This window comes from Bombina bombina, chromosome 6 (assembly GCF_027579735.1).
Source record: "Bombina bombina isolate aBomBom1 chromosome 6, aBomBom1.pri, whole genome shotgun sequence".
Classification (NCBI taxonomy): Eukaryota; Metazoa; Chordata; class Amphibia; order Anura; family Bombinatoridae; genus Bombina; species Bombina bombina.
The window spans coordinates 194,159,050-194,186,039 of record NC_069504.1 but is presented as its reverse complement, the minus strand read 5'-3'; the positions used below and the strand labels follow the sequence as shown (position 1 = coordinate 194,186,039).

General features: G+C 39.9%; 1 protein-coding gene across 1 annotated transcript in view; it reads left to right on the top strand.

Moving 5' to 3' along the window:
* Positions 1 to 26,990, top strand: part of ZNF277 (zinc finger protein 277) — a 543,940-nt gene that overhangs the window by 515,082 nt on the left and 1,868 nt on the right. Inside the window, exons 9-11 of the mRNA XM_053716721.1 lie at positions 4,318 to 4,414; positions 6,281 to 6,323; positions 12,568 to 12,742. Of these exons, the coding sequence (XP_053572696.1) occupies positions 4,318 to 4,414; positions 6,281 to 6,323; positions 12,568 to 12,742 (315 nt within the window). The remainder of the gene's footprint in view (positions 1 to 4,317; positions 4,415 to 6,280; positions 6,324 to 12,567; positions 12,743 to 26,990) is intronic.

Genomic DNA, 26,990 nt, shown 5'->3' with positions numbered 1-26,990 from the left:
GGAGGTAATCAGTCACAGCAGACCTGTGACAGTGTGTTTGACTGTGATAAAAACCTTATTTGTTAAGTTGATATCCGTTTTTGGGTATTAAGGGGTTAATCATCCATTTGCTGGTGGGTGCAATCCTTTGCTAATGTAATTCATTTACTGTGAAATTTTGGTTGCTATAACTGATTTGGTTCATTGTTATTTCAACTGTGGCAGCTTTTTGTGCTTCTTAAAGGCGCAGTAGCGTTTTTTATATTGCTTGTAAATTTATTTGAAAGTATTTTCCAAGCTTGCTAGTCTCATTGCTAGTCTGTTTAAACATGTCTGACACAGATTAATCTGCTTGTTCACTATGTTTGAAGGCCAATGTGGAGCCCCATAGAAATTTGTGTACTAAATGCATTGATGCCACTTTAAATAAAAGTCAATCTTTACATGTAAAGAAATTATCACCAGACAACGAGGGGGAAGTTATGCCGACTAACTCTCCTCACGTGTCAGTACCTTCGCCTCCCGCTCAGGAGGTGCGTGATATTGTGGCGCCAAGTACATCAGAGAGGCCCATACAAATCACTTTGCAAGACATGGCTACTGTTATGACCGAGGTTTTATCTAAATTGCCAGAATTAAGAGGCAAGCGCGATTGCTAGGGGTTAAGGACGGAGCGCGCTGATGATGGGAGAGCCATGTCTGATACTGCGTCACAATTTGCAGAACATGAGGACGGAGAGCTTCATTCTGTGGGTGACGGATCTGATCCAGGGAGACTGGATTCAGAGATTTCTAATTTTAAATTTAAGCTTGAAAACCTCCGCGTACTGCTAGGGGAGGTATTAGCAGCTCTGAATGATTGTAACACGGTTGCAATTCCAGAGAAATTATGTAGGCTGGATATATACTATGCGGTACCGGTGTGTACTGACGTTTTCCCTATACCTAAGAGGCTTACAGAGATTATTAGCAAGGAGTGGGATAGGCCCGGTGTGCCCTTTTCCCCCCCTCCTATATTTAGGAAAATGTTTCCAATAGACGCCACCACACGGGACTTATGGCAGACGGTCCCTAAGGTGGAGGGAGCAGTTTCTACTTTGGCTAAGCGTACCACTATCCCGGTGGAGGATAGTTGTGCTTTTTCAGATCCAATGGATAAAAAATTAGAAGGTTACCTTAAGAAAATTTTTGTTCAAAAAGGTTTTATCTTACAGCCCCTTGCATGCATTGCGCCTGTCACTGCCACTGCGGCATTCTGGTTTGAGTCTCTGGAAGAGGCCATTCGCACAGCTCCATTGGATGAGATTATGAACAAGCTTAAAGCACTTAAGCTAGCTAACGCATTTGTTTCTGATGCTGTTGTACATTTAACCAAAGGGCAGACCTTATTCGGGCCCGGCTTGAAAGAAATTATCGCTGACATTACGGGAGGTAAGGGCCATGCTCTACCTCAGGACAGGGCCAAATCAAAGGCCAAACAGTCTAATTTTCGTGCCTTTCGTAACTTCAAGGCAGGAGCAGCATCAACTTCCTCAGCTCCAAAACAGGAAGGAACTGTTGCTCGTTACAGACAGGGCTGGAAAGCTAACCAGTCCTGGAACAAGGGCAAGCAGGCCAGAAAACCTGCTTCTGCCCCTAAGACAGCATGAAGAGAGGGCCCCCTATCCGGAAACGGATCTAGTGGGGGGCAGACTATCTCTCTTCGCCCAGGCTTGGGCAAGAGATGTCCAGGATCCCTGGGCGTTGGAGATCATATCTCAGGGATACCTTCTGGACTTCAAAGCTTCTCCTCCACAAGGGAGATTTCATCTTTCAAGGTTATCAGCAAACCAAATAAAGAAAGAGGCGTTTCTACGCTGTGTACAAGACCTCTTATTAATGGGGGTGATCCACCCAGTTCCGCGGACGGAACAAGAGCAAGGATTTTACTTGTGGTCCCCAAGAAAGAGGGAACCTTCAGACCAATCTTGGACCTAAAGATCTTAAACAAATTCCTAAGAGTTCCATCATTCAAAATGGAAACTATTCGAACCATCCTACCCATGATCCAAGAGGGTCAATACATGACCACAGTGGACTTAAAGGATGCCTACCTTCACATACCGATTCACAAAGATCATTATCGGTACCTAAGATTTGCCTTTCTAGACAGGCATTACCAGTTTGTAGCTCTTCCCTTCGGGTTGGCTACGGCCCCGAGAATCTTTACAAAGGTTCTGGGCTCTCTTCTGGCGGTACTAAGACCGCGAGGCATAGCGGTGGCTCCGTACCTAGACGACATTCTGATACAAGCGTCAAGTTTTCAAATTGCCAAGTCTCACACAGAGATAGTTCTGGCGTTTCTTAGGTCGCATGGGTGGAAGGTGAACGTGGAAAAGAGTTCTCTATTACCACTCACAAGGGTTCCCTTCCTAGGAACTCTTATAGATTCTGTAGAGATGAAAATTTACCTGACGGAGTCCAGGTTATTAAAGCTTCAGAATACTTGCCGTGCCCTTCATTCCATTCCACACCGTCAGTAGCTCAGTGCATGGAAGTAATTGGCTTAATGGTTGCGGCAATGGACATAGTGCCATTTGCGCGCCTGCATCTCAGACCACTGCAATTGTGCATGCTCAGTCAGTGGAATGGGGATTACTCAGATTTGTCCCCTCTACTAAATCTGGATCAAGAGACCAGAGATTCTCTTCTATGGTGGCTTTCTCGGCCCCATCTGTCCAAGGGGATGACCTTTCGCAGGCCAGATTGGACGATTGTAACAACAGACGCCAGCCTTCTAGGTTGGGGTGCAGTCTGGAATTCCCTGAAGGCTCATGGATCATGGACTCAGGAGGAGAAACTCCTCCCAATAAATATTCTGGAGTTAAGAGCAATATTCAATGCTCTTCTAGCTTGGCCTCAGTTAGCAACTCTGAGGTTCATCAGATTTCAGTCGGACAACATCACGACTGTGGCTTACATCAACCATCAAGGGGGAACCAGGAGTTCCCTAGCGATGTTGGAAGTTTCAAAGATAATTCGCTGGGCAGAGTCTCACTCTTGCCACCTCTCAGCGATCTACATCCCAGTCGTGGAGAACTGGGAGGCGGATTTTCTAAGTCGCCAGACTTTTCATCCGGGGGAGTGGGAACTTCATCCGGAGGTCTTCGCTCAACTGATTCATCGTTGGGGCAAACCAGATCTGGATCTCATGGCATCTCGCCAGAACGCCAAGCTTCCTTGTTACGGATCCAGATCCAGGGACCCGGGAGCGGCGCTGATAGATGCTCTGACAGCCCCTTGGGTCTTCAACATGGCTTATGTGTTTCCACCATTTCCGATGCTGCCTCGACTGATTGCCAAGATCAAACAGGAGAGAGCATCGGTGATTTTGGTAGCGCCTGCGTGGCCACGCAGGACCTGGTATGCAGACCTAGTGGACATGTCGTCCTGTCCACCATGGTCGCTGCCTCTGAGGCAGGACCTTCTAATTCAGGGTCCTTTCAACCATCCAAATCTAATTTCTCTGAGACTGACTGCATGGAGATTGAACGCTTGATTCTATCAAAGCGTGGCTTCTCGGAGTCGGTTATTGATACTTTAATACAGGCTCGGAAACCTGTTACCAGAAAAATTTACCATAAGATATGGCGTAAATATTTATATTGGTGCAAATCCAAGAGTTACTTCTGGAGTAAGGTTAGGATTCCTAGGATATTGTCTTTTCTACAAGAGGGTTTAGAAAAGGGCTTATCTGCTAGTTCGTTAAAGGGACAGATTTCGGCTCTGTCTATTCTTCTAAACAAACGTCTGGCAGAAGTTCCAGATGTTCAGGCTTTGGCTAGGATTAAGCCTGTGTTTAAGACTGTTGCTCCGCCGTGGAGCTTAAACTTAGTTCTTAGTTCGGACGAGACCGGAGAGATTGAAATTCATCACCTAAGAGGTGGTGAGAAGTTAGGGAAGCTGCGGTCTGATGACCGCTGCTTGTTAAATACGGACTGCAGGTTCTCTTGTAAGAACCTGCAGTTATAGGGGGTCGTAGGCTGGGGAAAGCCTTTGATAAATCAACCCGTAGTGTTTTTTTTTTTAGAATAGAACAGACTGTATCATATCCCTTTAAGTACTGGAACATCCATTTAAAATAAATATAAAGCAAGAAACTGTACCATTAACATTCAATCTTTTAGCTGTAACAAGAAAAATAAAAATAAAGTCCCTTTAAAATTTTATTGCATCCAAAATTCATAATGTTGGAAAATATATTTTCCTGTATAATTATAATGTAAACATTTGAGCTTTCCATTTATCTTTTACTGTGGCTAAAAATATTGTTTCAGCAAGGTGTTTCCTTCTTTGTAGAGACTGGTCGGACTGGGAAGAGCTTCCCGCATCTGCAGTGTGTCTTTTTTGTGAAAAACAGGCTGATACAACTGAAAAATTAATGTGTCACATGAAGGTAAAATAACTAAATTAACTGATAACTTCATTTGTTTTTAGTTCATAGCGCTCTGTGGTAGTTATATTTTTCTTTGTAATTATTCTTATATGTGCTCATATTCAAAATCTATATAAATTATGATTAAATTGTATTCTATTCAGATTAATCTTTGTCTATTGTCACACGCCAATAGTGAATCTTCTTCCATCCCACTCTTACATAAAAGATAGACTGAAAAAATCCTATCTGCAATCCAAGATGGGGTCAGATCCTTCCACCGTCTCACATAATAATCCTATAACTTTTAGAATTGGAAGCAGAGTTTTCAAAAGCCCATTTCTTTATAAAATGATGGCCGCTTTCTTCTTGCAATCACCTGATAGGTTGATTTAGCGAAATGGAGTCACGCATAAGAAAAAATTAGAACTGTTTACCATATACTGTATTACTAAAAATCTGTATTCTATTTATGTGTGTTTTTTAATATACAGGTTACTTTCTCATAAATTTAAAGTTGATATTCATTGACTAACACATACACTGCAATAGCTAAAAAGGGTTATGTAGACTTGAGGCCAATATCATTATGTGTTTTTCCCCAGTGTTCTGGTTTTGAAACCTGTCCTCCCCAACAGTCCAGGTTTTCTGGATTACCTTGAATGAGAGCAGGTAAAATAACCATGGTTACTAATCAGTTGATTGGTTCACCTGTGCTCTAGCTCAGATATCCACAAAATGTGGCCTGTTAGGGAGGTCTGAGGATAGGTTTAAAAACCAGTGAGGTAGAGGAACTCAATGTCTTGCCATCAAGTAGCCTTTCGAAAGCAATGGCATTTAAAGGGTTGGAGTGAGAGGAATATTATCTTAAAGGGATATGAGTGAACGTGAGTTGGACAGTGAAGCTTTTCAGATGCACTTGGAAGCATTTTTGTGGTGGTGACAGTTTAGAGAGAACACAGCTTACCATTTTATTATTATCCCCAACGTATTAAGCAGTGCTATACAGGAGTATGCTACATATAAGTGACCATACTTTAAAAAACTGACAAGTAGAGAAGCGGGACCTACAATCTAAAGTAGGAAACACTAAAATAAAAAGTGAGGGACCAAGCCTGTGTGACTAGTGATGTGTAAGTAAGAGAATGTTAGAGGAAAATATAAATTAAAAAAAAAAAGATAAATTAAAGTTTGGAAACTGAGAAGTTGCAAATAACTGGAGTATTTGTTCTTTGGACAACGTACTTAACAATAGTTATTACAAAACGTTTGATTATTTTTCTCAGAAACCGGCACAAGCATATTGCCTAAATGCTTTAAAGGGACGTGTACATCAATTTTCATATAACTGCATGTTATAGACTTTACTATAAAGAAGAATATGCACATATACTGATATAAAAATCCAGTATAAAACCTTTTAAAAACTTACTTAGAAGCTACCAGTTTAGCACTGTTGATGAGGTTAGGCTGAGACACCCATTGAAAGGAGCTGCAAAAGCCGAAAGAGCAGACACCCCCTTCCCTGCATATGAAAAAATAAATTACACAAACAATAGCAGCAGAAATCTGTAGACCTTGGTCTATATCTGATACTTTGGGGTTTGTTTAGGTGTCTGAAAATAAGCAAAACTGTACATTGTTACAAAAACACTCCCAGATGGGCTATATAAATGCATCATCTACAAAACATTCATGCAAAGAAAAATGTAGTGTACAATGTCCCTTTAAGTGTATTGGAAACACATAACTAGAATTTTCAAATTCACTTTGATGTTTTTTTTAAAAAGGGTCATATCCTACAAAATAGGGATAGGTTGCAGTCTATAGGTATAAAAATATTCACTGTGTTGGTTTTTCATTGTATTGATTTTTTTGTTTACTTAGGACAATCATCAGTTTGATCTTCTTAAGCTAAAGGCAGATCTTGGTGAGTATGACCTGTACTTTCACTAGATCAAAGACATACCCATAACCCATGCAACTTACTGTGTGCTCTGAATTCCATAATGTGCTATTATAAAGATAATAGACTTCCTAAACCCAATACAAAGACAGATCCTTTTTGCTGAGTTTGAATTTTATTTCCTAAAATAATCACTGCTCAAACTAACTTGATTTACCCCAGAACCAGCACAATAAATAGGATTTGCATTTCATCTGGGCAAAAATGTGTTTCTTGTCAAGGGAATGAGGAAGAGGAACACTGTCCTGTCAATATACAAATACACTTTAATAATGTCATTGTTATTTGCCACGGAATTTTAAGACATTCACTCATTTGTACATTGTATTCCTGGTGTTAGAATAGTTTCCGCTTTTTAACCGCACAATGCTTGTTATTTTGCCTGCTACTTAAAGGGAAACTGCAAATGTTTCAGCACAATGTTAGAGACATGAAATTGAAAAATAAACGTTCATGTTATAAAAAGAACATGCATTTTAAGATTTTTATTTTATAATTTACTTTTATAATTAAATGTGCTTTATTCACTTAGTATACTTTGTCTTAAGTACTAGGCATGTGACAAACAAAATTGTTTCTGATGAATCATTTGTTATGAAGACAAAATTCTTCCATGGATCCTTTTGGTTCTGAAGAATTTCCCCAACATTTTGTAGTCATTGAAACAATTGTGACAATATTTTGCCTGTTGATTAGTAGATAAGTATATAAGTACATTGAGTTTCATGCTAAAGACAGCAAACAAACAAATGAATCACTGCAACAATAAAAATGGGTGGTGTGTGGAATAAAGTTAGGAATATGTTAACTGTGGTGTCTCATGGTGGGTGGGGATTATCCACTAGTGAGGAGGTGAGTATAAGCTTTGTTTTTTGCTTTGTGGGGTGTGATGGTTTAGGAATTAACAGTACAAGGTGGCCCTTGCTTTACAACGGTTCAATTTGCACCGTTACAGAATAACAACCTTTTTTTCAGTCATGTGACTGTTATTGAAAAGCATTGAGAAGCAGTGCATTAATTAAAATAACCAGTAGGGGGAGCTGTCTGCTTGTGTTGAAGCAAAGATATGCAAGCCAAGCACACACGCAGGCTGAAATTAATCAGTATAGATAGCTAGACCTGAGCTATCAAGCAGCATTCAAAGGAACAAGATCTCCCTGTCTATAAAACAGTCCAGATTGGAATGCATAGAAAAAACTGTTTGCAAAAAAATGCAAGTAAAGTCTGTGTTGTGTGATATTTTATTTTTAGGTTTATAATGCTGTTTTAGCAAATGTTTTTGTTCATTTAACTTAGTTTTATTATATATTCTGTGTCTAATGCTGTTTAGCATTTAAAGTCTTCATTTCAAATGTATTAGTTACTTATGACAATTTTGAGAGGGGCCTGGAACCTAACTCCCTCACTTCCCATTGACTTACATTATAAACTGGGTTTCATTTACAACGGGTTTGATTTACAACCATTCCTTCTGGAACCTAACCCCGGTGTAAACTGAGTGCTACCTGTGGTACTTATGTGGCATTAGTCATGGGGTGTTGCAATAGAAATTTGAGCAGTTTGCAGGTTTATAGGGAAAATCATTTTTTTTTAAAAAACTAATAAATAAAGTTATTTTCATTGTTGCGGGCATTTGTTTGTTCATTAAAGGGATATGAAATAATCTCCTTTAGTTAAAAAAAATATATGTTTAAATCAAAGTAAACATGAAAAACAGATTATGTTAAAAAAGCAAGTAATTTACCTATTTTCATGCAAAATAAGCACCTTGAAATGATCAATGTAGCCACTGTCTACAGCTAGATAAGTGAGTAGACATGTTGACAACTTAAGTTGTATTCTGCTTCTCCTGAGTATGGGCAGAACCTGACTTCAGGTTTCTCTGACTTTCACTGAAATAGTAAACCAGCTCATGATTTTCTATATGTATGAATTCAAGCTAGATATGCCTTCCTGTAGAGGCCCAGCTCCCTTGTGGGGCTGTGACAGAAAGTAATGAATACTGCACAAATGAAGTTCTAAAAAAAAAGTTAAATCCTTTGTTTCTAATGGTGGTAAGATACAACAGAATTCCTTTCTGTTGGGAATTCATCACTTGGTCACCAGGAGGAGGCAAAGATACCCTACAATACATGTTTTAATATCCCTCCTACTTCCTGATGCCTTCTAGTATTTTCTTTGCCTAACTTAGGAGCAGGTGAAGCTAGAGGTGTTTAGGATTTTATTAAAGAATTTCTGGGTTTTGAAATTCAACGTTTTCCTCAATGGATAGTTCCTGGAAGAGAGGGTCATAAGAGAGTACTGGTTGTGCAATGAGTTGTGGTCACAAGCCTGCCACGGTTTTCTCTGGGAAATTCCTTAGCCTCCTCCTGATGGACCAGGAAGATGTACTCCCTCAGTATATCCACTACTGTTAGTTACAGTAATTGATGGCCTTTTTATTGCATTCTCAGGAGTCATATCTGGGTAAGATCAGTGAAGTGGGCATCTCATATCTGGGTAAGATCAGTGAAGTGGGCATCTCATATCTGGGTAAGATCAGTGAAGTGGGCATCTCATATCTGGGTAAGAGCAGTAAAGTAGGCATTCATTTGGTAAGTACCTTTATCCTCACACAGCCTGCAGGCTATCAGCTGTACATATTGTATATGTACAGCAGGGTAGAGGGCAGCAATGTAGGAACACTGAGTAGAACATATTACCAGATATGGAATGTTTCTGACTAAGTTCTTTATTCTAAACACTTAGTAATGTGTTTTGTCAATAGCACAAGTTTAATAGAGTGGTCGCTCAAACATTAGCTATTTTTTTCTTTTTCTCTGTGCTTGGCCCATTAACATTTAATATGCCAGTCTTTACTTTCTTGTTCAGGCAGCAGTCTTAGTATTCCCTTCGTTGAGTTTGTCGCAAGAGGAGCGCTAGGAGGCTTCTGAAAACGTTTTTGGCACGCAGGGAGACCTTAACCAGCACCTGTTTTTTTTTATGATGCTTATGAAGCTTCGTATAGAGCTTGGCGGGCTCTGTACATCAGGACAGAGTTTCTTCCCACTTTACTTTGTTTTCGTGCCTTTTTTTGCCAGCGGCGATGGTGTTCTTCTCTGAGCCCCTTTGTACCTGTAATAGATCCGGAAGGGGAATGTTAATCCAGGAGCATTGGGGATTGTTTTTATGCACCAGCATTGTGGGATTTCAGCCTGAGACCCCGCATTAACATTTTAGCAACTACATACTGCATATCTGTGCTTCTATCAGTGTAAATAATAAATTGCTTTGATACATTACGGTGGAATTGCTGATAGTCCGTTTTCTCTATACTGTGTGTGCATTTTGTTTAACCAGGGTAAAGTACAGTACTGGTACTAACACATCTCTGGTGATATCATTTAGGATTTGGCTTACTGCCATTGTCTCTGCCATCCATTTTCTGTAATCGGTGTGAATGACTTTTTGGTGCTCCTGCAATTACATATAGTGTATATAATGTAGTGCATTGATTTACTGTTTCTTTGTACTGCTCATGTTTCTGTCCCAGTGAGATGTAATGTATTTCTTTTAATGCAACTACATATTGCTAACCTCAATGTCAGCGCAGTGACTTATTACTAATGTTTCTAATACACAATTTACTGTATGTAATATACTGTAATGTTTTTCAAGCTTCTGAATATTAAACATATAGTAATATGGTTATGAATTAATATCCTTTGAAGATATTTGTGGTGCTGTGGTTTTATTATATGGATTGATGCACCACATATGAGGGTCAGTGCTGGGGCTATTTTCTCTCTACTACCTGTTTTACTGTATTTATCATCATACTACTGCATATTGCTGTATATATACTGTATCATCAGTACAGGGGCTTACTACATTCCTTTATGCTGCTCATTTTACGTTCATCTGTATACGTTCATTTGCTGTAATTGTACCTTTCTTGGTTTCAGATCGGGGTTGTTGCATGGTATTCGGTTTGAGCTCTTTGTATCTTTCAACTGCCTAAGGATGGCTTGGATAAGGGTCCATCGGCCAGCAATCTAAAGGGCCCACTTTTCTGTAACTTTAGTTTTATAACTCGGAGAGTTTACTGGTCTTCTGGGGACTCAGACTTTAATTCAGTTCTTGTTTAGAATCAGTCCATTCTTCTTCTATCTTGGTACTAAGGGGTTTTGCAACCTTATCCATTTAAACCTTGGTCCTATTAAATAATTGTTGTCAGAGGGGTTAGGCTCTCTCTGTAGGCATACTGAGCATAACAGTTTGTTTGTTTTGTCATCTGACAACTTTCAGTCTTCCACTTAATTTGTTTTTGTTGTCAGGTAAACGTAGGGATTGGAAGATATCTTCTGTTTCGGTAGTTTCATGCTTGAGACATTTCATCATCGGGATTTATTTAGAGGCTGGTCAGTCACCTTCTCTCCATATTTCAGCTCATTCGCTTCTCAATATGTCTGCTTCTTGGTTTTTAAGAAGAGGACATCAGTGGTTCTTATATGCCTTGTTACTTTAGAGTTATCCTTTAATGTTTTTGTTTTGTCTGAGGTAATTTTTGACACGTAGCTCTTGATGTAGTTTTTTTTTAGATGTAGTTCATAGTAAATAGGTGTCTGCCTTTTTTGCCTTTATCCCCCCCCCCCCCCCCATTTTTTAGTGGATTCCACAACTCGGGTATTAGTTCCCAACAGTAAGGAATTTCATGGATTCTCACCACAATTAGAAAGAAAACATAATTTATGCTTACCTAATGAATTCCTTTCTTTGGGGTTAGAGTCCATGTTTGTTAATGGAGGGAGTTCTAATTTGCACGTCTTTACCCTACTATCCTTTTTACTTCTTCCTCCTATTTGTGGCTGTACGAAATACTGGAAGGGATCAGGAAGTAGGAGGGATATTAAAGTTTTTTACTGTAGTATGTCTTTGCCTTCTCCTGATGGCCAGGTGATGAATTCCCAACAGTAAGGAATGTCATGGATTTTCACCACAATTAGAAAGAAAACATCATTTATGCTTACCTAATGAATTCCTTTCTTGGGGGTGAGAGTCCATGAACCGCCCAAGTTTGTTAATGGCGGGAGTTCTAATTTGCACGTCTTTACCCTACTATCCTTTTTATTTCTTCCTTCTATGTGTGGCTGGAAGGGATCAGGAAGTAGGAGGGATATCAATGTTTTTACTGTAGGATGTTTTTGCCTCCTCCTGATGGCCAGGTGATGAATTCCCAACGGTAAGGAGTTTCATGGACTCTCACCACCAAGAAAGAAAATAATTTATTAGACAAGCATAAATTATGTTTTTAAAATGATGAAAAAACATTGATGAATAATACATATTGCAATGGTTTCTATTAAGTATAACCCTTAGTGGGTTTTTATTTTTCTTTAACAACAATAAAACAGACTATTTTATATCCCTTGGGACCCCTAGTTAATTATTGTTGTACAAATGCTCTGAATAATAAAAAATTTGCCCCCAAAAACCAACTTATTAGAATATATGTTTGCTAATAATGTTTCTTTTAGGGTGTGTAGGTAACAAAATTTCTGTTTCTTTTATCTAGTTGTTATTTGATTTCATACTACCAGAGGTACGAGCATTGTATTAGTTAAAGGGACACTGAACCCAAATTTTTTCTTTTGTGATTCAGATAGAGCATGCAATTTTAAGCAACTTTCTAATTTATTCCTATTAGCAAATGTTATTCATTCTCTTGGTATCTTTATTTGAAAAGCAAGAATGTAAGATTAAATGCCGGCCCATTTTGCTGAACAACCTGGGTTGTTCTTGCTGATTGGTGGATACATTCATCGACCAATAAACAAGTGCTGTCTAAGGTTCTGGGCTTTCTTTTTCAAATAAAGATAGCAAGAGAACAAAGTTGCTGAAAATTGCATGCTCTATCTGAATCACAAAAGAAAAATATTGGGTTCAGTGTCCCTTTGACACTGAGAGGAAATACTTACTAGGCCGGCAAATCCAGCTTTGGAAATATTTAACAGGAGTACTAGGGGGAAAAAAACGTTACAGCAGAAGACTAGAGCGCAAATTAAGGAGTACTGGAGCATAAGCAACATGATGCAGTGTAGGAAATCCTTAAGAATTCTGTCAAGGACAATACAGAAAGCATTTCATTTACATTTATTTCATTTGTGGGGATTGTTTACATGTCTATCATTTTTTGGAAATGTTAGCACTGTGTCTTTCTGCTTGACAGGACTGAATTTCTATCAGCAAGTCAAATTAGTGAACTTCATTAGAAGGCAAATCCATCAATGTCGCTGTTACGGGTGCCAAGACAAGTTTGATTCGAAAGCAGAATTAATAAAGCACATGGAAGAAACCAAACACTTAATCATTCCCCCCGAGAGATCTTTGTGGGACCAGCCACAGTAAGAAAATTGAGTAGCTTGAGATTTAATAGCATTGTTTAAGTGATAAGTGGCTATAAAATCTTCCAGGGCATTAAAACAAATACTTTGTGTTAACCAATTATGATAAAGCATTTAATTGTAGTCATTTTTAAAGGGACATAAAAATCAAAATTAAACTTTCAGGATTCAGATAGAACATACAATTTTTTTGTGTTATCAAATCTACTTCATTCTCTTGGTATAAGTTGTTAAAAAGCATACCTAGATAGGCAATATGTTTGGCATACACCATGCACTTTGTTTTCACATAATAGTACAAACTTTGGCCTAGATTACGAGTTGTGCGTTAGGGTTAAAAAGCAGCAATGGCCGGTCCCAACGCTGCTTTTTAATGCCCGCTGGTATTACGAGTCTTGAAGGTACAGTTGTACCGCTCACTTTTTTGGCCAGACTCGGAAATACCGCAAATCCACTTATGTCAATTGCGTATCCTATATTTTCAATGGGACTTGCATAGCTCCGGTATTAAGAGTCTGACCAAAAGTGAGCGGTAGACCCCTTTCCTGTCAAGACTGGTACCGCATTTAAAAGTCAGTAGTTAAGAGTTTTACACTACAACGCCGTAGCATAAAACTCTTAACTAAAGTGCTAAAAAGTACACTAACACCCATAAACTACCTATTAACCCCTAAACCAAGGCCCCCCCACATCGCAAACACTAAAATAAATATTTTAACCCCTAATCTGCCGAACCGGACATCGCAACCACTATAATATATATATTAACCCCTAAACCACCAGACTCCCGCATCGCAAACACTTGTTAAATATTATTAACCCCTAATCTGCCGTCCCTAACATCGCCGCCACCTACCTACATTTATTAACCCCTAATCTGCCGCCGCCACTATATTAAATGTATTAACCCCTAAACCTGTCTAACCCTAACACCCCTTAACTTAAATATAATTACAATAAATCTAAATAAAATTACTACAATTACCTAAATTATTCTTATTTAAAACTAAATACTTACCTATAAAATAAACCCTAAGCTAGCTACAATATAACTAATAGTTGCATTGTATCTAGCTTAAGGTTTATTTTTATTTTACAGGCAACTTTGTATTTATTTTAACTAGGTAGAATAGTTATTAAATAGTTATTAACTATTTAATAACTACCTAGTTAAAATAAAGACAAATTTACCTGTAAACTAAAACCTAACCTAAGTTACACTAACATCTAACACTACAATATAATTAAATAAGTTAACTAAATTAAATACTATTAATTACAATTAAATAAAATTATCTAAAGTACAGAAAAAAAACCACTAAATTACAGAAAATAATAAAATAATTACAAGATTTTTAAACTAATTACACCTACTCTTATCCCCCTAACAAAATAAAAAAGCCCCCCAAAATTAAAAAAAGCCCTTGCCTACACTAAATTACAAATATCCCTTAAAAGGGCCTTTTGCAGGGCATTGCCCCAAAGTAATCAGCTCTTTTACCTGGAAAAAAAAAGTACAAATACCCCCCAACATTAAAACCCACCACCCACACAACCAACCCTACTCTAAAACCCACCCAATCCCCCTTAAAAAAATCTAACACTAACCCCTTGAAGATCACCCTACCGTGAGACGTCTTCACCCAACCGGGCAGAAGTCTTCATCCAACCGAGCAGAAGTGGTCCTCCAGACGGGCAGAAGTCTTCATCCAGACGGCATCTTCTATCTTCATCCATCCGGCACGGAGCGGGTCCATCTTCAAGACATCAGACGCGGAGCATCCTCTTCATCCGGAGTCTTCTTATTAAATGATGGTACCTTTAAGTGACGTCATCCAAGATGGCGTCCCTTCAATTCCGATTGGCTGACAGAATTCTATCAGCCAATCAGAATTAAGGTAGAAAAAATCCTATTGGCTGTTCCAATCAGCCAATAGAATGCAAGCTCAATCCTATTGGCTGATTGTATCAGCCAATAGGATTTTTTCTACCTTAATTCCGATTGGCTGATATAATTTTATCAGCCAATCGGAATTGAAGGGACGCCATCTTGGATGACGTCACTTAAAGGTACCGTCATTTAGTAAGAAGACTCCGGATGAAGAGGATGCTCCGCGTCGGATGTCTTGAAGATGGACCCGCTCCGCGCCGCATGGATGAAGACCGAAGATGCCGTCTGGATGAAGACTTCTGCCCGTCTGGAGGACCACTTCTGCCCGGTTGGATGAAGACTTCTGCCCGTCTGGAGGACCACTTCTGCCCGGTTGGGTGAAGACGTCTCATGGTAGGGTGATCTTCAGGGGGTTAGTGTTAGGTTTTTTTAAGGGGGGATTGGGTGGGTTTTAGAGTAGGGTTGGTTGTGTGGGTGGTGGGTTTTAATGTTGGGGGGTATTTGTACTTTTTTCTCTTGTTAAGTGTAGTCAGTCCACGGGTCATCCATTACTTATGGGATTATATCTCTTCCCCAACAGGAAGTTGCAAGAGGATCACCCAAGCAGAGCTGCTATATAGCTCCTCCCCTCACATGTCATATCCAGTCATTCTCTTGCAACCTAACTAAAGATAGGTCGTTGTGAGAGGTCTGTGGTGTTTCAATCAAAAGTTTGTTATTTTAAATGGCACCGGAGTGTGCTGTTTGTTTCTCAGGCAGCATTAGAAGAAGAATCTGCCTGCGTTTTCTATGATCTTAGCAGACGTAACTAAGATCCACTGGCTGTTCTCGCACATTCTGAGGAGTGAGGTAACTTCAGAAAAGGGGAATAGCATGCAGGGCCCCCCTGCAAACGAGGTATGTGCAGTAAATTATTTTTCTAAGCAATGGAATTGACTGAGAAATTACTGCTGATACCAATGTAATGTAAGTTCAGCCTTAAATGCAGTGGTAGCGACTGGTATTAGGCTGAGGAGTGTGTTTACACTGAAGTATTTTTCTAGGGAATGGAATTTGACTCAGAAAATACTGTTAATACTGAAGTAATGTGTGAGCCTTAACTGCAGTAAAAGCGACTGGTAGCAGGCTTATTAATAACACTTCATAACTTTTAAAATGTATGTTCAAAACGTTTACTGGCATGTTAATCGTTTTTTGTGAGGTACTTGGTGATAAAACTTATTGGGGCATGATTGTTACCACATGCCTAAATTTTGTTTCTGCATAGAAACAGTTAACTGAGCTTCCCCACTGTTGTAATATGAGTGGGAGGGGCCTATTTTAGCGCTTTTTTGCGCAGTAAAAATTCAGTCACAATCTTCCTACTTCATCCTCCATGATCCAGGACGTCTCTAGAGAGCTCAGGGGTCTTCAGAATTCATTTTGAGGGAGGTAATCAGTCACAGCAGACCTGTGACAGTGTGTTTGACAGTGATAAAAACGTTAATTATTAAATTGTTATCCGTTTTTGGGTATTAAGGGGTTAATCATCCATTTGCTGGTGGGTGCAATCCTTTGCTAACTTAATACATTTACTGTGAAAATTTGGTTGCTATAACTAATTTGGTTCATTGTTATTTCAACTGTGACAGCTTTTTGTGCTTCTTAAAGGCACAGTAGCGTTTTTTATATTGCTTTTAAATTTATTTGAAAAGTATTTTCCAAGCTTGCTAGTCTCATTGCTAGTCTGTTTAAACATGTCTGACACAGATGAATCTGTTTGTTCACTATGTATGAAGGCCAATGTGGAGCCCCATAGAAGGTTGTGTACTAAATGCATTGATGTAACTTTAAATAAAAGTCAGTCTTTACATGCAAAGAAATTATCACCAGACAACGAGGGGGAAGTTATGCTGACTAACTCTCCTCACGTGTCAGTACCTTCGCCTCCCGCTCAGGAGGTGCGTGATTTTGTGGCGCCAAGTACATCAGGGAGGCCCTTACAAATCACTTTGCAAGACATGGCTACTGTTATGACAGAAGTATTATCTAAATTGCCAGAATTAAGAGGCAAGCGTGATAGCTCTGGGTTAAGGACAGAGCGCGCTGATGATGTGAGAGCCATGTCCGATACTGCGTCACAATTTGCAGAACATGAAGACGGAGAGCTTCATTCTGTGGGTGACGGATCTGATCCAGGGAGACTGGATTCAGAGATTTCTAATTTTAAATTTAAGCTTGAGAACCTCCGCATATTGCTAGGGGAGGTATTAGCGGCTCTGAATGATTGTAACACGGTTGCAATTCCAGAAAAATTATGTAGGTTGGATAGATACTATGCGGTACCGGTGTGTACTGACGTGTTTCCTATACCTAAAAGGCTTACAGAGATTATTAGCAAGGAGTGTGATAGACCCGGTGTGCCTTTTTCCCCTCCTCCCATATTTAGGAAAATGTTTCCTATAGACCCCACCACACAAGACTTATGGCAGACGGTCCCTAAGGTGGAGGGAGCGGTTTCTACTTTAGCTAAGCGTACCACTATCCCGGTGGAGGATAGTTGTGCCTTTTCCGATCCAATGGATAAAAAATTAGGTTTCCTTAAGAAAATGTTTATTCAACAAGGTTTTATCTTACAGCCCCTTGCATGCATTGCACCTGTCACTGCTGCAGCGGCATTCTGGTTTGAGTCTCTGGAAGAGGCTATTCGCACAGCTCCATTGGATGAAATTATGAACAAGCTTAAAGCACTTAAGCTAGCTAACGCATTTGTTTCTGATGCAGTTGTACATTTAACCAAACTTACGGCTAAGAACTCCGGATTCGCCATCCAAGCGCGCAGAGCGCTATGGCTTAAATCCTGGTCAGCTGACGTGACTTCTAAATCTAAATTGCTTAATATTCCTTTCAAAGGGCAGACCTTATTTGGGCCCGGCTTGAAAGAAATTATCGCTGACATTACGGGAGGTAAGGGCCATGCTCTACCTCAGGACAGGGCCAAATCAAAGGCCAAACAGTCTAATTTTCGTTCCTTTCGTAACCTCAAGGCAGGAGCAGCATCAACTTCCTCCGCTCCAAAACAGGAAGGAGCTGTTGCTCGTTACAGACAGGGCTGGAAAACTAACCAGCCCTGGAACAAGGGCAAGCAGGCCAGAAAACCTGCTGCTGCCCCTAAGACAGCATGAAGAGAGGGCCCACTATCCGGAAACGGATCTAGTGGGGGGCAGACTTTCTCTCTTCGCCCAGGCTTGGGCAAGAGATGTCCAGGATCCCTGGGCGTTGGAGATCATATCTCAGGGATATCTTCTGGACTTCAAAGCTTCTCCTCCAGAAGGGAAATTTCATCTTTCAGGGTTATCAGCAAACCAAATAAAGAAAGAGGCGTTTCTACGCTGTGTACAAGACCTCTTACTAATGGGGGTGATCCACCCAGTTCCGCGGACGGAACACAGGCAGGGATTCTATTCAAATCTGTTTGTGGTTCCCAAGAAAGAGGGAACCTTCAGACCAATCTTGGACTTAAAAATCCTAAACAAATTCCTAAGAGTTCCATCATTCAAAATGGAAACTATTCGAACCATCCTACCCATGATCCAAGAGGGTCAGTACATGACCACTGTGGACTTAAAGGATGCCTACCTTCACATACCGATTCACAAGGATCATTATCGGTACCTAAGATTTGCCTTCCTAGATAGGCATTACCAGTTTGTAGCTCTTCCCTTCGAGTTAGCTACGGCTCCAAGAATCTTTACAAACGTTCTGGGCTCACTTCTGGCGGTACTAAGACCGCGAGGCATAGCGGTGGCTCCGTACCTAGACGACATTCTGATACAAGCGTCAAGTTTTCAAACTGCCAAGTCTCATACAGAGATAGTTCTGGCATTTCTGAGGTCGCATGGGTGGCAGGTGAACGTGGAAAAGAGTTCTCTATTACCACTCACAAGGGTTCCCTTCCTAGGGACTCTTATAGATTCTGTACAGTTGAAAATTTACCTGACAGAGGCCAGGTTATCAAAACTTCTAAATGCTTGCCGTGCCCTTCATTCCATTCCACACCCGTCAGTAGCTCAGTGCATGGAAGTAATCGGCTTAATGGTAGCGGCAATGGACATAGTACCATTTGCGCAACTGCATCTCAGACCGCTGCAATTGTGCATGCTAAGTCAGTGGAATGGGGATTATTCAGATTTGTCCCCTCTACTAAATCTGGACCAAGAGACCAGAGATTCTCTTCTATGGTGGCTTTCTCTGGCCCCACCTGTCCAAGGGATGACCTTTCGCAGGCCAGATTGGACGATTGTAACAACAGACGCCAGCCTTCTAGGTTGGGGCGCAGTCTGGAATTCCCTGAAGGCTCATGGATCATGGACTCAGGAGGAGAAACTCCTCCCAATAAATATTCTGGAGTTAAGAGCAATATTCAATGCTCTTCTAGCTTGGCCTCAGTTGGCAACTCTGAGGTTCATCAGATTTCAGTCGGACAACATCACGGCTGTGGCTTACATCAATCATCAAGGGGGAACCAGGAGTTCCCTAGCGATATTGGAAGTCTCAAAGATAATTCGCTGGGCAGAGTCTCACTCTTGCCACCTGTCAGCAATCTACATCCCAGGCGTGGAGAACTGGGAGGCGGATTTTCTAAGTCGCCAGGCTTTGCATCCGGGGGAGTGGGAACTTCATCCGGAGGTCTTCGCTCAACTGATTCATCGTTGGGGCAAACCAGATCTGGATCTCATGGCGTCTCGCCAGAACGCCAAGCTTCCTTGCTACGTATCCAGGTCCAGGGACCCGGGAGCAGTGCTGATAGATGCTCTGACAGCCCCTTGGGTCTTCAACATGGCTTATGTGTTTCCACCATTTCCGATGCTCCCTCGACTGATTGCCAAGATCAAACAGGAGAGAGCATCAGTGATTCTGATAGCGCCTGCGTGGCCACGCAGGACCTGGTATGCAGACCTAGTGGACATGTCGTCCTGTCCACCATGGTCTCTGCCTCTGAGGCAGGACCTTCTAATTCAGGGTCCTTTCAACCATCCAAATCTAATTTCTCTGAGGCTGACTGCATGGAGATTGAACGCTTGATTCTATCAAAGCGTGGCTTCTCGGAGTCGGTTATTGATACCTTAATACAGACTAGGAAACCTGTTACCAGAAGAATTTACCATAAGATATGGCGTAAATATTTGTATTGGTGCGAATCCAAGAGTTACTCATGGAGTAAGGTTAGGATTCCTAGGATATTGTCTTTTCTACAAGAGGGTTTAGAAAAGGGCTTATCCGCTAGTTCGTTAAAAGGACAGATTTCTGCTCTGTCTATTCTTCTACACAAGCGTCTGGCAGAAATTCCAGACGTTCAGGCTTTTTGTCAGGCTTTAGTTAGGATTAAGCCTGTGTTTAAGACTGTTGCTCCGCCGTGGAGCTTAAACTTAGTTCTTAACGTCCTGCAAGGCGTTCCATTTTAACCCCTTCATTCCATTGATATTAAGCTGTTATCTTGGAAAGTTCTGTTTTTGATGGCTATTTCCTCGGCTCGAAGAGTCTCTGAGTTATCTGCCTTACATTGTGATTCTCCTTATCTGATTTTTCATTCAGACAAGGTAGTTCTGCGTACTAAACCTGGGTTCTTACCTAAGGTAGTTTCTAACAGGAATATCAATCAAGAGATTGTTGTTCCATCATTGTGTCCTAACCCTTCTTCAAAGAAGGAACGACTTTTGCATAATCTGGACGTAGTCCGTGCCCTGAAGTTCTATTTGCAGGCAACTAAAGATTTTCGTCAAACTTCTTCCCTGTTTGTCGTTTACTCTGGACAGAGGAGAGGTCAAAAGGCTTCGGCTACCTCTCTCTCTTTTTGGCTTCGTAGCATAATACGTTTAGCCTATGAGACTGCTGGACAGCAGCCTCCTGAAAGAATTACAGCTCATTCTACTAGAGCTGTGGCTTCCACCTGGGCCTTTAGAAATGAGGCTTCTGTTGAACAGATTTGCAAGGCTGCGACTTGGTCTTCACTTCACACTTTTTCAAAGTTTTACAAATTTGACACTTTTGCTTCTTCGGAGGCTATTTTTGGGAGAAAGGTACTTCAGGCAGTGGTTCCCTCCGTTTAAAGTTCCTGCCTTGTCCCTCCCTTCATCCGTGTACTTTAGCTTTGGTATTAGTATCCCATAAGTAATGGATGACCCGTGGACTGACTACACTTAACAAGAGAAAACATAATTTATGCTTACCTGATAAATTTATTTCTCTTGTAGTGTAGTCAGTCCACGGCCCGCCCTGTCTTTTAAGGCAGATCTAAATTTTTAATTAAACTCCAGTCACAACTGCACCCTATGGTTTCTCCTTTCTCGTCTTGTTTCGGTCGAATGACTGGATATGACATGTGAGGGGAGGAGCTATATAGCAGCTCTGCTTGGGTGATCCTCTTGCAACTTCCTGTTGGGGAAGAGATATAATCCCATAAGTAATGGATGACCCGTGGACTGACTACACTACAAGAGAAATAAATTTATCAGGTAAGCATAAATTCTGTTTTTTTTTTTTACAGGTAAAAGAGCTGATTACTTTGGGGCAATGCCCCGCAAAAGGCCCTTTTAAGGGCTATTTGTAATTTAGTGTAGGGTAGGGCTTTTTTTATTTTGGGGGGCTTTTTTATTTTGTTAGGGGGATTAGAGTAGGTGTAATTAGTTTAAAAATCTTGTAATTATTTTATTCATTTCTGTAATTTAGTGTTTGTTTTTTTCGTACTTTAGATAATTTTATTAATTTGTAATTATTTAATTTAGTTAATTTATTTAATTATATTATAGTGTTAAAGTGAAGTTCAAGTCCGCCTCTCTAGTTAACATTTTACACATTTACTTTCGAAAATATTATCATGTTCATTCATCATTTTTCATAAAACTAAGCTTGTCGTTTGAATTTTTAATCTATATTTACCGTCGGTATTGCTGCAATTGTCCGCCCGACATTTATCCGTTTTTGATTGACAGTTTTTCCCACATTCATGACCAATTACTTTACTTCCCCCGTGGCGTCCTGCCCCTTTTCACCATCGTCATCACCCACTATTGCGCATGCGTATTACTGCGTGTCGTCCTAATCGCAATGCTCGTTCACGCTTAGCGCATGCGTATTAGCCAGGATTGCGGAATCTGATACAAATACAATATAACAATGCTCCTGAATGAAATAAGCGACGGACTGAAATTTTAAACGCTTGCGCAAATGAAGATATAATACGCATGCGCATATCGAAGCCCTTGTTGTGCACGAGCTTTGAAGAGACGATTTCAGCTTCTTCTTACGCTAGATACGTCATTGCAGACAAATAAGGAAGTGGACCGGGGGAGGAGTATCAGTCAGAAACATCGGTATTATTTATATTCAATTTTCACGTAATTCATACATTTTTTTTTAAATCTAACTTAGCGACTGTGCTATTGAGAGGTTACTGTTTAAAGGGGTGATGAGCAGTGAGGTAAAATTAAACTTCACTTTAAGTGTTAGTGTAACTTAGGTTAGGTTTATTTTACAGGTAAATTTGTCTTTATTTTAACTAGGTAGTTATTAAATAGTTAATAACTATTTCATAACTATTCTACCTAGTTAAAATAAATACAAAGTTGCCTGTAAAATAAAAATAAACCATAAGCTAGATACAATGTAACTATTAGTTATATTGTAGCTAGCTTAGGGTTTATTTTATAGGTAAGTATTTAGTTTTAAATAGGAATAATTTACTTAATGATAGTAATTTTATTTAGATTTATTTAAATTATATTTAAGTTAGGGGGTGTTAGGGTTAGACTTAGGTTTAGGGGTTAATAACTTTATTATAGTGGTGGCAACGTTGTGGGCGGCAGATTAGGGGTTAATAAATGTAGTTAGGTTGCGGCGACATTGGGGGCGGCAGATTAGGGGTTAATAAATATAATGTAGGTGTTGGTGATGTTGGGGGCATCAGATTAGGGGTTTATAAGTATAATGTAGGTGGCGGCAGCGGCGTCCGGAGCGGCAGATTAGGGGTTAATAATATAATGCAGGTTGTGGCGATGTCGGGGGCGGCAGATTAGGGATTAATAAGTGTAAGATTAGGGGTGTTTAGACTCGGGGTTCATGTTAGGGTGTTAGGTGTAGACATAAAATGTATTTCCCCATAGGAATCAATGGAGCTGCGTTAGGAGCTTTATGCTGCTTTTTTGCAGGTGTTAGGTGTTTTTTTTTCAGCCGGCTCTCCCCCATTGATTCCTATGGGGAAATCGTGCATGAGCACGTTTTACCATCTCACCGCTAACGTAAACAGCGCTGGTATTGAGGTGAAATGTGGAGCAAAATTTTGCTCTTCGCTCACTTTTTTGCGGCTTACGCCGGGTTTGTAAAAAACCCGTAATACCAGTGCTGTCTGTAAGTGAGCGGTGAGCATAAACTGCTCGTTAGCACCGCACAGCTTCTAACGCAAAACTCGTAATCTAGGCGACAATTTGTAACGTGACCCCATAATGTATTTTTCTGCAGGCGCTCATATCTGGGGGAAGCACCCTCTAATTAAATCTAGTCTCCCAATGCAAAGTTCAACCAAATGAGGTGAGCTATCCAACTGGGTAATGCTTTATTTATCTTTAAAGTTGTCTCCCTTTATGTATTCTGAGGGGATGAGATGGCTTACCCAGCATCCCATGATTTTGGTCAATATGTTTTTTTGCGATGGTGGTCACCTGATAGCCATGAAAGAAAGGGTGCTAGCGACTTTTTTAAAGCCTAGAGAACACTAAAAAAAGCCTCCTTAAACACGTGATTGCAATGTGCATGGCTCCTGCTACTTACGACTTGTGATCCTTTTTTTTTTTTATGTTGAAATATTTTTTATTGACGTTTTCCATATGAACAGATAATTTAACAATAATAGACGGCCTTCCCAAGTTACAATAACATTTGTTACATTACATAGCACAATAAACATGTGAGTGTGCAAATTAACATTCTCTGCATATTGAGTGTGATCCTTTTTTTTATTTTTTGAAAGATGTTAATCACCTCTTTAGTTTTTTGTAACTCAACATAAACAAATGTAAAAAAACATTTTACTGTGTTTGACTTTCCTCTTTGCTTAAGGTACATGCACTTATTGTCAACTTACATTCTGTAGTGCACACAAGCTTTACAAATACACAAACATTTGCTTCATTTTATTTTTCAAATTGTAGTTTTATTCTTCTATTAACATTCAATTGTTTTCTCACTTCTGACACATAACTTACAGGTCTTATTGACAAAACAGTCAAGCAGGACATTTAATATATTCACAATTGTGCATTACAGCATAACTGCTCAGGACAATCTATTACTCTGATACTGCTCCTGCTATTATGTTAAATGATATCATATTATATATCACTTTTATACACACTCACACATATATATGTATGTATGTGTGTCTGTGCGCATACATTTTTCTGTGTTTATGTGTATATATATATATATATATATATATATACTGTGTGTATATATATATATATATATATATATATATATATATATATATATACCGTATTTATTCGAGTATAACGCGCAAAATTTTCTACCAAAAAAAGAAATAAAATTTTGGGTGCACGTTATAAACGAGGGGTGGGGTGGCAGTGGCGGCCGGTCCATTGAGGGCGCAGGCGAATTGTGAGTTCGCACTGCGCCTTTTCCAGGCTGCAGCCGCTCACTGTACGCGAGGGCGAAGAAAAAATGGCAACTCAGGGTATCAAGAGAAAACGTTCTGCATATGACGCTTCATTCAAGCTCAAAGTTGTTGATCATGCTGAAATTCACGGAAATCGAGCAGCTAGCCGAGAATTCACTGTACCAGAGACGAATGTTAGAGAATGGAGAAAACAGAAAGTCGTCCTGAAAGATATGAATAAAACAAAAAAAAGCACAACGAGGGAGACAAGCCATGTACCCAGACATGGAGAAGGAACTTTATGAATGGATCATTGACCAAAGAAGTAGTGGGTACATCGTCACATCACTCCACGTTAGACTTCAAGCCCAAAAGTTTTGCAAAGATTCAAACTTCAAAGCCTCTAATGGATGGACACAAAAGTTTATGAAAAGGCATGGACTTGCAATATGCCAGAGAACAAAGATAGCACAGAAGCTGCCTAATGATTTAGAAGAGAAGATCGCTTCATTCCATACCTTTATAATCAACCAGCGTAAGCAGATTAATTTTGAACTTTCACAGATAGGCAATATGGATGAGACCCCCATGTGTTTTGACCTACCAGGCAACAGGACAATTGACAGCAAAGTGAAGCACACAGTCCAGATTAGAACCACAGGCCATGAGAAAACTAATTTTACCGTTGTGTTATCCTGTATGGCAGACGGTTTTAAACTTAAACCAATGTTGATTTTTAAAAGAAAGACTATTCCAAAAGGAGTTAAATTTCCACCAGGTGTCGTGATCCATTGTCATCCTAAAGGATGGATGGATGAAAAGGGCATCATTTTATGGTTAAATAAAGTTTGGAATACTAGACCAGGCGCACTACTGAAGAAATCCATGCTTGTATGGGACCAGTTCCGCTCACACCTGACAGACACTGTGAAGGACAAACTGAAAAGTCTAAAAACATTTCAAGCTGTGATTCCAGGTGGACTAACCTCTATTCTTCAGCCACTAGATGTCGTTTTAAACAAACCCTTCAAAGACAGAGTCAGGGAAAAGTGGATTACCTGGATGAAATCCGATGACAAAGAATTGACTGCAAAAGGAAACCTCAAGAAACCTGGCCTATCTCTCGTGACATCCTGGGTTAAAACATCATGGGAAGACATACCAAAAGAAATGATCATCAAGAGTTTTTTGAAGACAGGCATCAGCAATAAAATGGACGGCACAGAAGACGACCTGCTGTGGAATTCAAACTCAGAAGAAAGCGAGGAAACTGGAGAATCAGATGTTCCTGCCAACTGGGACACTGATGAAAAATTAACTCAAGAAGAATGCGAACAACTATTTAGTGTATCTGATGATGAATCTGACTTTGAAGGATTTTAAATAAATATTGTTACCGGTAATTTTATTTCGGTATTGTGTTTATACCAGTTTACGTTGTCAATAAATGATTTTTATCATGGCCACACGTGTTCAACAACGTTTTTTGTCAATTACAATGCTTGGTGTGAAACAAAATTTTATACCGATTTGTAATCGAAAATTAGGGGTGCGCGTTATACACGAGTGCGCGTTATACTTGAATAAATACGGTATATATATATATGTGTGTGTCTGTGCGCATTAGTTTACATACCTGTTTGTGTGTATGTATATGTGTGTATATATATATATATTGTGAACCTAATTTGCATATCTTACCCAGAATCCTTTGCTGCATTGGAAACAATGTAATTCAGAGGTTTTCTGTGGGAAAAACAAGCCTTTTGGCCTGTCTAGATTTGTTAATGAACTACACAATGAGTTATTCTCTCTCTCTCTCTCTATATATATATATATATTTATGTGTGTGTATCTGTGCGCATAAGTTTACATACGTGTGTGTATGTATGTGTGTGTGAATATATATATATATTAGGGCTGGGCAATTAACCGCATATGCGGTTTTAAACATCGATTAACCGCCGTGATTTAAAAACCGCGAGAGTCTGCGTTTTTTATGGGGGACAGGACCTGGGGGGACATCACGTCACAACGATCGTGCCATGTGAATGCAATGGAAGGAGCCTGTCTCGGACCACCAGTAACTAAAGGACATGTTCTGACCTAGCATATAGCTAGGCAGAGAAGCCGTGCACACACAGCAGTTAGAAGAGGCAGCACTGCGGGGCATAGAAGAGTAAAGACACGTGGTCAAGGTGTGTTGCTCACTTAGGTGACTGGAGGCAAGCAAGTAAGAAACTTGCACTACGGGCAGGATAAAGCAGCGATCTGACTGCACTGTCACTGTCTGCAGGGTTATAAAATCTAAAGTAAAAAAGCTCTGGGGAGGGGGAGGGAGGCTCTGTGGAAGTGAAAGCAGTCTAAATAACAGATGTGGCACTGCCCTGGCATATACTTATACCTGGAGATTTATCCAATAAAATATTTGTTTTTATTTTCATACATCTACACAGTAAGTAAAAAACGTTAAATGGCTAATGCTTTACATACTTACAGTATATATGTAATGTAGGTGTTTGAAAATAAAAACAATTATTTTATTGAATAAATCTCCAGGAACAATTATATGCAGCAAGTTATTCAGACTGCTTTCACTTCCACTGAGCCTGTCTCATCCATCCATTTTCCCGCCTCTTCCGGAGCTTGTTTAGAAAATTAAGGTGTTTTAGTAATTTTTTTTAAAAAAAATTTGAGTGCAAAATCGT